The sequence below is a fragment of the Sinohyriopsis cumingii genome, chromosome 10, assembly GCF_028554795.1.
Source record: "Sinohyriopsis cumingii isolate HCF-2022 chromosome 10, ASM2855479v2, whole genome shotgun sequence".
Classification (NCBI taxonomy): Eukaryota; Metazoa; Mollusca; class Bivalvia; order Unionida; family Unionidae; genus Sinohyriopsis; species Sinohyriopsis cumingii.
In genome coordinates this window covers 16,213,023-16,225,792 of record NC_142970.1, presented here as the reverse complement: position 1 = coordinate 16,225,792, position 12,770 = coordinate 16,213,023, and the positions used below count along the sequence as shown (strand labels likewise).

The following is a 12,770-nucleotide window of genomic DNA, read 5'->3' as shown; positions in this document are numbered from 1 at the left end:
CGCCATGCATACAAAGGTCAGGCCATAATCTAGTTTATTGTATCGGGTGTCTTTATAAATGTGTACGCCATGCATACAAATGTCAGGCCTTAATCTAGTTTATTGTATCGGGTGTCTTTAGAAAATAAAGAGTCAGAAGTGTCTGGGTTTGTTGTATCAAAAAATGAAAGGGAAATAAAGTACCAACGTCAAAAACCGTTACAATATGTATAAGTTGTATTTATTATATATTCTATTCCAGGCGTGTTCACAGATGCATGTGATAATGAACTGTATCTTTACAAACCACATTCGTAACCAAAATATCATCACTTATGACTCTGATGTACACTATAATTAATAACGGGCCTAATACAGATCCCTGTGAGACTCCTGCGTAACGTACCGGGTAGTCTGATGTCAGTCTTTCCCTGGATGCAATGCAAATCTAAACTAATTGAACAAGCATTTCGTTTCTCCTATATCCTTCTTTCAGAAAATATTAATAAATAAAAAGTAAATGAGTGAACGAATAGAACAAGTATTTCATTGCGATTCTTTTCCAAGGCTTGATTTTGTACATGTTTATTTATTTCTACATGTTCAACCTTCTATAAAAAGTATTTTAAAATTTCAAACACCTTGTCAACCAATGGAAATCACTATAGTATTTTGTTGGAATTCAGGGAGTGTGAACTTACTTTAGATTGCATACGGTATATATCTTAACATAGCACCGAAGATACAAGAAATTAAATATCATGCTTGAATACAGGAAGTGGGAACATACTTTATGTTGGATACGGTATATGTCTTAACATAGCATCGAAGATAAAAGAAATTAAATATTCTGTTGGAGTACAGGAAGTGGGAACATACTTTATGTTGCATACGGTATATGTCTTAACATAGCATCGAAGATGCAAGAAATTAAATATTCTGTTGGAATACAGGAAATGGGAACATACTTTATGTTGCATACGGTAGATGCCTTGACACAATACTGAATATATAAGAAATCAAACAAAGAACATTTGTCAAATATAACTTAGTTTTTATTTGTATAAAATATTCGTCTACACTGATAAGAGAATATTTGATATATTAACATAGTTTCAAATACATGAAAATATTTCCTATATGACCTAAGACATAAAATATTATGTCTAAATCAGTAATTACTAAAGCTATGCATTAATTGTGTATCCGTATGCATTAATTGTGTATCCGTATGCATTAACTGTGTATCCGCATGCATTAATTGTGTACCCGTATGCATTAATTGTGTATCCATATGCATTGTGTATCCGTATGCATTAACTAAGTATCCGTATGCATTAATTGTGTATCCGTATGCATTAACTGTGTATCCGTATGCATTCATTGCGTATCCGTATGCATTCATTGTGTATCCGTATGCATTAATTGTGTATCCGTATGCATTAATTGTGTACCCGCATGCATTCATTGCATATCCGTCTTTAAATATAAAGTAAACTGGTGTTTATGGTCCAGCATGATTTTAAATAGCTTGAGAAATATCTGATACAGTTCAACATGTAAATGTGCTCAGCAAAATCTGTAATCATAATACACAAAACATTAGATCTGTGTTGCTTTTAAATTCCATACTATCTTTCTTATATATTAAAATGTTTTACATGATGCTGCTTAATGGAAACAAATATAAATATGATATATTACAATTATTTAAACTTGGCTTTTAAAACCTGGGACATTGTGCTCTTTGCATTGGAATAAATGAAATAATAATCGTCGCCATCTTGGAACATTTCCCAGTCAGATGATGGTCTGAGCGCCATGTTGTGGACCGGAACAAATCGATCTACACCCTGTAGTCTGTACATTGTACTCTGTCTCTCCAACTCTGTGCCACCATTCTGCGCATTGGAAACTACAAGGAAATGGTCGTCTCCGATCATGAAATGTTCCCAATCAATTGCACTGAAAATAGATAGCTTACAATTGAATGGTACTTCACTGTAATTAAGTTCATGAGAATCGTCAAGAAAATAACTGTTTTATTGGCGAGATTACCTTATATTGTGGTATATTATATGAAACAAATATAATTCAGCTAATATAATGGGATCTATGACCATACCTGAATTATCTGGGCCAGTATAATGGGATCTATGACCATAACAGTATTATCTGGGCCAGTATAATGGGATCTATGACCATAACTGTATTATCTGGGCCAATATAATGGGATCTATGACCATAAATGTATTATCTGGGCCAGTATAATGGGATCTATGACCATAACTGTATTATCTGGGCCAGTATAATGGGATCTATGACCATAACTGTATTATCTAGGCAATTATAATAGGATATATGACCATAACTGTATTATCTGGGCCAGTATAATGGGATCTATGCCATAACTGTATTATCTGGGCCAGTATAATGGGATTTATGACCATAACTGTATTATCTGGGCCAGTATAATGGGATCTATGACCATAACTGTAATATCTGGGCCAGTATAATGGGATCTATGACCATAACTGTATTATCTGGGCCATTATAATAGGATATATGACCATAACTGTATTATCTGGGCAATTATAATGGGATCTATGACCATGACTGTATTATCTGGGCCAGTATAATAGGATATATGACCATAACAGTATTATCTGGGCCAGTATAATGGGATCTATGACCATGACTGTATTATCTGGGCCAGTATAATGGGATCTATGACCATAACATTATTATCTGGGCCAGTATAATGGGTTCTATGAACATACCTGTATTATCTCGGCCAGTATAATGGGATCCGTCAACATACCTGTATTATCTCGGCAAGTATAATGCGCTCCATGAACATACCTGTATTACCTCGGCCAGTATAATGGGATCTATGACCATAACTGTGTTATATTAGGGACCGTGTTATAATGAGATATATAGTTAGATTCATGGAAAACACCAGTCACAAGGTGTAACCCATATAGAAACAGTGATCATGACCAGTCACAAGGTGTAACCCATATAGAAACAGTGATCATGACTAATAACTAAGTGTAACCCATATAAAAACAGTGATCATGACCAGTCACAAGGTGTAACCCATATAGAAACAGTGATCATGACTAATAACTAAGTGTAACCCATATAAAAACAGTGATCATGACCAGTCACAAGGTGTAACCCATATAGAAACAGTGATCATGACTAATAACTAAGTGTAACCCATATAAAAACAGTGATCATGACCAGTCACAAGGTGTAACCCATATAGAAACAGTGATCATGACTAATAACTAAGTGTAACCCATATAAAAACAGTGATCATGACCAGTCACAAGGTGTAACCCATATAGAAACAGTGATCATGACTAATAACTAAGTGTAACCCATATAAAAACAGTGATCATGACCAGTCACAAGGTGTAACCCATATAGAAACAGTGATCATGACTAATAACTAAGTGTAACCCATAAACAAACAGCGATAATGACTAATAATTATCAAATAATTTTAGCAACAGAAAACAGCAGTAACTCGAGAGTAACGACAGACAAACGGCGGACTGTGCGATCAGTAATTAAGATTTAACGACAGACACAAGGCGGACTGTGCGGTCAATCCCTAATAGTTAACGACAAACAAACATCGGATTGTGCGACGAGCGATACGTGTCGTGTTCTCCACAATTACGATAAGTTTCGGGCTATAGTATTCAATACGCTAACTATGATCACAACTTTCTTTCAGACTATGGTAGTCAATACGTGTAGCCATGGTGAGAAGTTTCTTTCAGACTATGGTAGTCAATACGTGTAGCCATGGTGGAAAGATTCTTTCAGACTATGGTAGTCAATCAGTGTAGCCATGGTGAGAAGTTTCTTTCAGACTATGGTAGTCAATACGTGTACCCATGGTGAGAAGTTTCTTTCAGACTATGGTAGTGAATACGTGTAGCCATGGTGAAAAGATTCTTTCAGACTATGGTAGTCAATCAGTGTAGCCATGGTGAGAAGTTTCTTTCAGACTATGGTAGTCAATACGTGTAGCCATGGTGAGAAGTTTCTTTCAGACTATGGTAGTGAATACGTGTAGCCATGGTGAGAAGTTTCTTTCAGACTATGGTAGTCAATAAGTGTAGCCATGGTGAGAAGTTTCTTTCAGACTATGGTAGTCAATACGTGTAGCCATGGTGAGAAGTTTCTTTCAGACTATGGTAGTCAATACGTGTAGCCATGGTGAGAAGTTTCTTTCAGACTATGGTAGTCAATAAGTGTAGCCATGGTGAGCAGTTTCTTTCAGACTATGGTAGTGAATACGTGTAGCCATGGTGAGAAGTTTCTTTCAGACTATGGTAGTCAATAAGTGTAGCCATGGTGAGAAGTTTCTTTCAGACTATGGTAGTCAATACGTGTAGCCATGGTGAGAAGTTTCTTTCAGACTATGGTAGTCAATACGTGTAGCCATGGTGAGAAGTTTCTTTCAGACTATGGTAGTCAATACGTGTAGCCATGGTGAGAAGTTTCTTTCAGACTATGGTAGTCAATACGTGTAGCCATGGTGAGAAGTTTCTTTCAGACTATGGTAGTCAATAAGTGTAGCCATGGTGAGCAGTTTCTTTCAGACTATGGTAGTGAATACGTGTAGCCATGGTGAGAAGTTTCTTTCAGACTATGGTAGTCAATAAGTGTAGCCATGGTGAGAAGTTTCTTTCAGACTATGGTAGTCAATACGTGTAGCCATGGTGAGAAGTTTCTTTCAGACTATGGTAGTCAATACGTGTAGCCATGGAAAGAAGTTTCTTTCACACTATTTTAATACTTTAACCGTTGTTACTATAGTCTGGCCTAGTTTATTTCAGTGGTAATTATTACGTGTAACAATGACGACCAGTTTCTTTCCGACTGTGGTAGTTAATACGTGTACCCACAATGACCAGGTTTTTTCAGACTTTGGTAATTAATACGCGTAACCATGACGACCGGTTTCTTTCAGACTATAGTAATGAATACGTGTACATGATGAATAGTTTATTTTGAAGTGAACAGTACAAAAGGGGAATTGCCTTGCCAGTAGCACCCTTAAGAGGTGCTATTTTATGTATTAAATTAACTTTCTCACTTCAAACTGGACAAAACGTCTCAACAGAAAATTCAGTTCATGGTACCTGACAGTGGGTGAAACGTCTAAACAGCTAAACAGTTAATTCAGTACAAGACACTTGAAACTGTATTAAACGTCTACACAGGAAACCCCGTACAAGACACTTGAAATTGCACACATCACCTCCACAGGAAACCCCGTACAAGACACTTGAAATTGTATACATCATCTACACAGGAAACCCCGTACAAGACACTTGAAATTGTATACATCATCTACACAGGAAACCCCGTACAAGACACTTGAAATTGTATACATCATCTACACTGGAAACCCCGTACAAGACACTTGAAATTGTACACATCATCTACACAGGAAACCCCGTACAAGATACTTGAAATTGTACACATCATCTACACAGGAAACCCCGTACAAGACACTTGAAATTGTATACATCATCTACACTGGAAACCCCGTACAAGATACTTGAAATTGTACACATCATCTACACAGGAAACCCCGTACAAGATACTTGAAATTGTACACCTCATCTACACAGGACACTCAGTACAAGACACTTGCAATTGTACACATCATCTACACAGGAGACAGTACAAGACACCTGAAATTATACACATCATCTACACATGAGACTCAGTACAAGACACTTGAAATTGTACACATCATTTACAGAGGAGACTCATGACAAGACTCTTGAAATTGTACACATCATCTACACAGGAGACAGTACAAGACACCTGAAATTGTACACATCATCTACACATGAGACTCAGTACAAGACACTTGAAATTGTACACATCATCTACACATGAGACTCAGTGCAAGACACTTGCAATTGTACACATCATTTACACAGGAAACTCAGTACAAGACACTTAAAATTGTACACATCAACTACACAAGCAACTCAGTGCAAGACACTTGAAATTGTATAAATCATCTAGAAAGGAAACTCAGTACAAGACACTTGAAATTGTATAAAACGTCTACACAGACAACTCAGTGCAAGACACTTGATATTGTACAAAACGTCTATACAGGAAACACAGTACAAGACACTTGAAAATGTATAAAACGTGTACATAGGAAACTCGGTACAAGACACTTGAAATTGTATAAATCATCTATAAAGGAAACTCAGTACAAGACACTTGAAATTGTATAAAACGTCTACACAGGCAACTCAGTGCAAGACACTTGATATTGTACAAAACGTCTACACAGGAAACACAGTACAAGACACTTGAAAATGTATAAAACGTGTACATAGGAAACTCGGTACAAGACACTTGAAATTGTATAAAACGTCTAAGCACAAAACTAGTCCATGACCATTGGATAAAATGTCTAAACAAAAAATTCTGTACACGGCTAAATGACCATATAAATACAATAGCAATTTAGCAAATGGAAATTGTGAAAGCAATACGATAGTGAAAATATCTGGCTTATCCTGTAATGCTTGATCCAGATCAATAGTCTTTTTAAGTTTTATATCATTAATATTACTGGCCTGGTATTCGACTTTCCTATCCTGCTGACACACTTGGAAGAAAACATTTCTTTCTCGCCCTCCATGTACGTTATTGGGGGGGGGGGGTGTATTATAAAATAATGACAAAACATGCGATAATATGTGGGAACAATATACGCATCAATGACAGTGAATGAATTACTTCACATAGGCAGCGCGTATACATCTTCACCCCAGTGCGGCAAAATAGAAATTCTTTAGTCCCATGACCACATCCAGTGCGTAAGAAAATATGACCTATATACCTGAACGTAGGGAAAGTCTGGTATTTCTCGAAGGCCCGCTTCTGCCTGTTGAGTCTGTAGATACTGGAGTTAGTGCGATAAGTGTCCAGTCCTTGGAAGTTCTGGGGACCGTAGTTGTAAGCATTAGACACGACCAGGAATGCCTCCTCTCCAATCATGAAAAATTCCCAGTCTGTCGCCCCATTCGTCTACAACACAGGACATTTTACTGACTTTTATTTCAAATCTTTTATACTTTTCTCTGATATTAATTTTCCAATGCATACATTTTACAGACACTGATGTCAATTGTAATCAAGCGCATATTTAAATAGATGCTCAAGAAACGCTTACAAACGCCCATGTCGACTGTAATAAGGCTATCAAATTTAAGAAACGTACGAAAACAATCGACAGACCTATTTGAACAGGTGTCGTGCATGAATAAAACGAATCAAAGCTATATTTTCATACATACATACGTACGTACATACATACATACATACATACTGGCTGAACGTGCATAGAACATGAATGGATGGAGAACGTCATCAGTGAATTAAATAATATTATTCATAATTTCAAAATATCTGCCAGAAAATAAAACAACCGGATTTCAATTTGATTTGCTACACGTATTTACTTATTAATTATTAACAATTAAATTAATTCCATAAGGTACATTTCTTCCCAGCATTCTCTTTTACCTCAACTGCTTGGAATGGTACGAAGTTTTTCTCTCGGTAGACATATATCACTGAGTCTAGTAGTGTTGTCTGCCCGTCAAATGTTTGGGCTAAAGCCAGAAAATGGAACCCGTCTACTACAAAATATGTCCAATCATACGCTCCCACCGTTGGTATTGTCTGTATCTCATTAAACATACGCGATTTGAAATTCCATTTCAAGATGACGGAGTCTACATACTGAGATTGCCCTGAAACATATTGATAAAGAGGTTATGGTAATAGGGTTGGCTAACTTATTCATATCATATTATACCGAATTCATATCATATTCATATCATATCATATTTATATATTATTTCTATCATATTTATACATTTTATCATATGTATATCGTATTCACATGATAGTTTTATCTTATTGATATCATACATTCTACATTTCGATTATTTCAGCCGCATCGTATAAAAGTAATGAATATTGCTTTTGGAGTGTAAATGCTTATGGACTTAACATCCATTCAACTTAAACCCAGAGTCACTGAATAGCTCACTTAATATCACTGTGTGTATGTGTGTGATTAGGATTTTTAACGTAGTTTTAACAATTAATTTTTCAGTCATATTGCTACGATGTCTGCAGTGTGGCAGTTTATAGTGATGTCTAGCACTGGGGCATCATGTTGCAGACATGTAGCATGATGTCCCACCCAGCATGATGTCCCACCCAGTCACATTATCCTGACACCAGGCCAACCAGTCCTAACACTAACCTCTTAGTTCTGATCTCCTAGAGAGGCAGCTGTTAGCACCATTTTTGTAAGTCTTTGGTACGACTCGGCCGGGGTTCGAACCCACAACTTCTCGCTTCCGAGGCGGACGCTCTAACCACTTAGCCACCGGAGCGGTCGTCGCTGAGTGTGATGCCCAATGGCTAACTCAGTGTCATTGAGTGAGATGCCCAATGGCTAACTCGAATGTCCCAAAACATTATGGTATACATTTTGTTCGGTCCAGAACATAATCAATATCTGGCAATCTGGCATCGACAATGTTGCCTTTACACGTAAACGTTATTCGGTGGAACGCACTAAATATTTACCTTTTGCATGATTCGCTACAGCAAGAAAGTGTTCCCCGTCTATTTGGAAATATTCTACGTCACGTGCGGTGTAGGTCGTGATGGACTGATAAACCCGAAATCTCTTCCTATGGCTGTGCCACCTGAATATCGTGGAATTTATGATGTCATCAGTGTCATCGCCATAGTTGGCAACTGCAAGGTAAAACTGAAAGTGAAATATATTCTCATTGCCTGGCATCAATGACGGTTAGTACAAGTCCGAACAAACACACAACTCATCATATACTGACACGTAACACGATTCATTCATAAATTACTATACAATAAATCATTCCTGCATATGTACTATCAACAACACAATACGATTCAATCATTGATGTGAACTAAACAATACAATACGATTCATTCATACATGTGTGATATCAACAACCCAGTACGATTCTTTCATACATGTGTACTATCAACAATACAATACCATTCATTCATACATGTGTATTATCAACAACACAATACCATTCATTCATACATGTATACTATCAACAATACAATACCATTCATCCATGCATGTGTACTATCAACAACACAATACCATTCATTCATACATGTGTACTATCAACAACACAATACCATTCATTCATACATGTGTACTATCAACAACACAATACCATTCATTCATACATGTATACTATCAACAACACAATACCATTCATTCATACATGTATACTATCAACAACACAATACGATTCATTCATACATGTGTACTATCATCAACACAATGCCATTCATTCATGCATGTGTACTATCATCAATACAATACCATTCATTCATACATGTATACTATCAACAACACAATACCATTCATTCATACATGTGTACTATCAACAACACAATACCATTCATTCATACATGTGTACTATCAACAACACAATACCATTCATTCATACATGTGTACTATCAACAACACAATATGATTCATTCATGCATGTGTACTATCAACAACACAATACCATTCATTCATACATGTATACTATCAACAATACAATAACATTCATCCATACATGTGTACTATCAACAACACAATACGATTCATTCATACATGTGTACTATCAACAACACAATACAACACAATACGATTCATTCACACATGTGTAGCACAACAGCTATGATTTGTGCGTATATTACTGGAAGACAACCCGTGTTTTGATTTATTTAGGAAAAAGTGAATCAAAGCCATTGATTGTAAAGTTAAGCTTGTATTTGGTACTCTGGCAATCAAGTCACGGGTGCTCGTATCGTTGATAATAATAATAATAACATAACAAAGGAGAACTCTCCTGCGACATGTTTAAGAATCGTATCTTAGGCTACACTTTGCATACAGTAATACTATCGTACCGTTGTTCAACTAACTAATTCGAGTTTTTGGACCTACATCAAATTTGACTCGCTATTATACCATCACAGAATGCCGGTCCATTTTTTAACGATACCGTTCGACTTGGCCATGATGGAATCAGGCCACAATTTGTACTTCCAATGCAGTTCTAGTCTATTTTTAGAACATTTTTTCCTCTCTCATTTTGGTGGTGATAGAAGAGTTTTATTTATGCATTTTCGGAAGGATTTAAAGGTAATTGTTTATTCTTGAGAATATGAGCTCAGGGTGTTGTTGTCTGTGTGTATTTCGACGACAGTGCACAGTGAGTAATAAGGCCTTGGTGATGATCCGGAAGTGAAATCTGTGTTCTGTTTACATGCTGCTATGTTGACGATCCAGCATATCAAAAAGAGCAGGTCAACCTTTGATAAGAACTTCACCGTGAAGTCATCTTTGAAGGTATTTTAGATTAACATATGATTTTTATTGATTGTCACACAGTGGAAAGGTCAGTACTGATAAACAAATGCAGAGAATATATAGTAAAAGTAATTGTGTTCTATGGCCTGATCGCGTCCGCTTGATAAACAAGTGCAAATCACTGAATATGATGTTGTGTTCTTACTGGTCTCCTGAAAATGAGTTTATTATTAGCGAAGTACAACATTTTTCGTTTACCAATGAGAGAGCAGTGTTTCATTCAGTGCGTTGCACCTGCATATTAAGCGGGCGCGATCACAGCCATGTCGAGTGGTAACATTGGAAAGACTGGCATTCACAGTCTATCCCCTAGGGGTGCAAGACTGAGAGTCAAAAATCATCTTGGTATCAAAAGTGGGTTTCAGACTGAGTAAAAACAAACTTTGGTACCAAAAATGGGGGTCAAATTAAAAATGTGGGGGTCTCTGAAGCGCAAATGAGGGTAAAGGGAAACACTGATTCATTACAACCTAAATAGTGAGGCAAACGTTGATGTAGGCCTATAAGTCAAATCTCTGAGTTATGCATCTGTGCTAAAGTTATTACGCTAATCGAAATGTATCCTGAGAGTATGATTCATAGGCAAATTGTGACAACCATACGAGCCCCTATATCCAATCATGATTCGTCCAACACGTTTTATAAACAAATCTGAAAATATAACAGATCCAAGTATTCATGAAAACGTCTTCTGTCATCTATTTGTATATGTGAAGGTTTTCTGCAATAACTTATCTTGCGTCACATAAATTCGACAATGACACATGACGCTTTGTCTATATGCAATATCTTACGTGCGATCCTATTGTGAAGTGACACCATGACTGTGCTGCCACAGTAGGCAGTTTCTGGTAGAGCTGAAACTTTTTATCCACCCATTTATACATTCCGGATACTTTACGTCGCTTTCGTCCATTAGACTCCGAATTAGCAAACACTGCGAAAATCCCCACACCCGGAATAGTAAATAATTCAACATCAATGGCGGCAGCAGGGGTTTCCAAATCTTGATATAATTCGAGGTAGTCTAGATGCTTTTTCTGACTTTCTGAAATAACAATTTAAAAAAATATTTAAAATCATTGAGACATTTTTTAAAATACAAAATAAAAGCTAAGTTTGATGCAGTACATGCACGTTTCATATGTAGTTTTATGTATTCGTGAATCATAACCTGATCCAATTACAAAGGTACACACAACTTGGATACTTATTTCCAAGGTGATCATTTTTCACGATAAATGTCTCGCTTAAATAAATAGGATCTATGTGTAAAATATGTCATGTGTCTAATTCACATAAATGTTAACTATATCTTAATATCTTTAATTAGCAAACAATATTGAATGAATTGACAGAATAAATAAATAAATAAATAAATAAATGTATTCTCATTTTATGGTTTCTGTTGTGGCTGTGGACATAGTTTTAGTAATATTTCTTTTCTTACAAGTAATCGATAGCATATTTTTGTGTATAGCCATAACTATTAATTGCTTAAATACACGGGTATAGCCATAACTATAAATAGCTTGAATACACGGGTAGCGCCATAACTATAAATAGCTTGAATACATGGGCGTGTTTTTGTGTATAACCATAACTATAAATTGCTTGAATACATGGGTATGTTTTGTGTATAGCCATAACTATATATTACTTGAATACATGGGCATAGCCATAAATATAAATAGCTTGAATACACGGGTAGTGCCATAACTATAAATAGCTTGAATACACGGACGTGTTTTCCCTCCCCTTCAGTGCCATTATTATGAAAAGTAGTAGTGGTATCTCTGTGTGTGCTGGTTGTCGTATTGTGAAAATTAGCATTTGAAACTTAGTGAATTATGTCCCTTGAAGGACTTGACATAAAGAGAAGTAGAAGGTCTAGCTGTATTTCAGAGGTAGAAACATACACACATACAAATATAACACGGAAGAAATACACGTGTGCCCAATACGTGATTTTAAAAAGCACTACACTACAATAATGGTGAGTATGCACACAGACAGAGAGACTGGCGGAGAATAACAACGAACAGAATAAAACGATATTAAACATACCAGCAAGATTTAAAGACACCTGTTTCCAAATACCGTTGACACACACCTTGAGAGAATGAGAATAGACATCAAAGGCCAGATTACCTACATCCATCCAGGTACAGTCCTCCCACTTTGGACCCGCTGACTGATATGTTGAAATGTCTTTAATAATAATAATAATAATAATGAGACAAGCATTGCAAGAATCACTTTAACAACATGTGATACATTA

General features: G+C 36.3%; 1 protein-coding gene across 1 annotated transcript in view; it reads right to left on the bottom strand.

Moving 5' to 3' along the window:
• Positions 1–255: 255 nt before the first annotated feature.
• LOC149789651 (thrombospondin-type laminin G domain and EAR repeat-containing protein-like) overlaps positions 256–12,770 on the bottom strand; it is a 42,046-nt gene continuing 29,531 nt past the window's right edge. Inside the window, exons 4-9 of the mRNA XM_089973084.1 lie at positions 12,557–12,700; positions 11,284–11,537; positions 8,650–8,836; positions 7,570–7,799; positions 6,884–7,071; positions 256–1,944 (exon numbers count right to left, since the gene is read on the bottom strand). Coding sequence (XP_089829210.1) covers positions 1,686–1,944; positions 6,884–7,071; positions 7,570–7,799; positions 8,650–8,836; positions 11,284–11,537; positions 12,557–12,700 — 1,262 coding nt within the window. The 3' untranslated portion in view covers positions 256–1,685. The remainder of the gene's footprint in view (positions 1,945–6,883; positions 7,072–7,569; positions 7,800–8,649; positions 8,837–11,283; positions 11,538–12,556; positions 12,701–12,770) is intronic.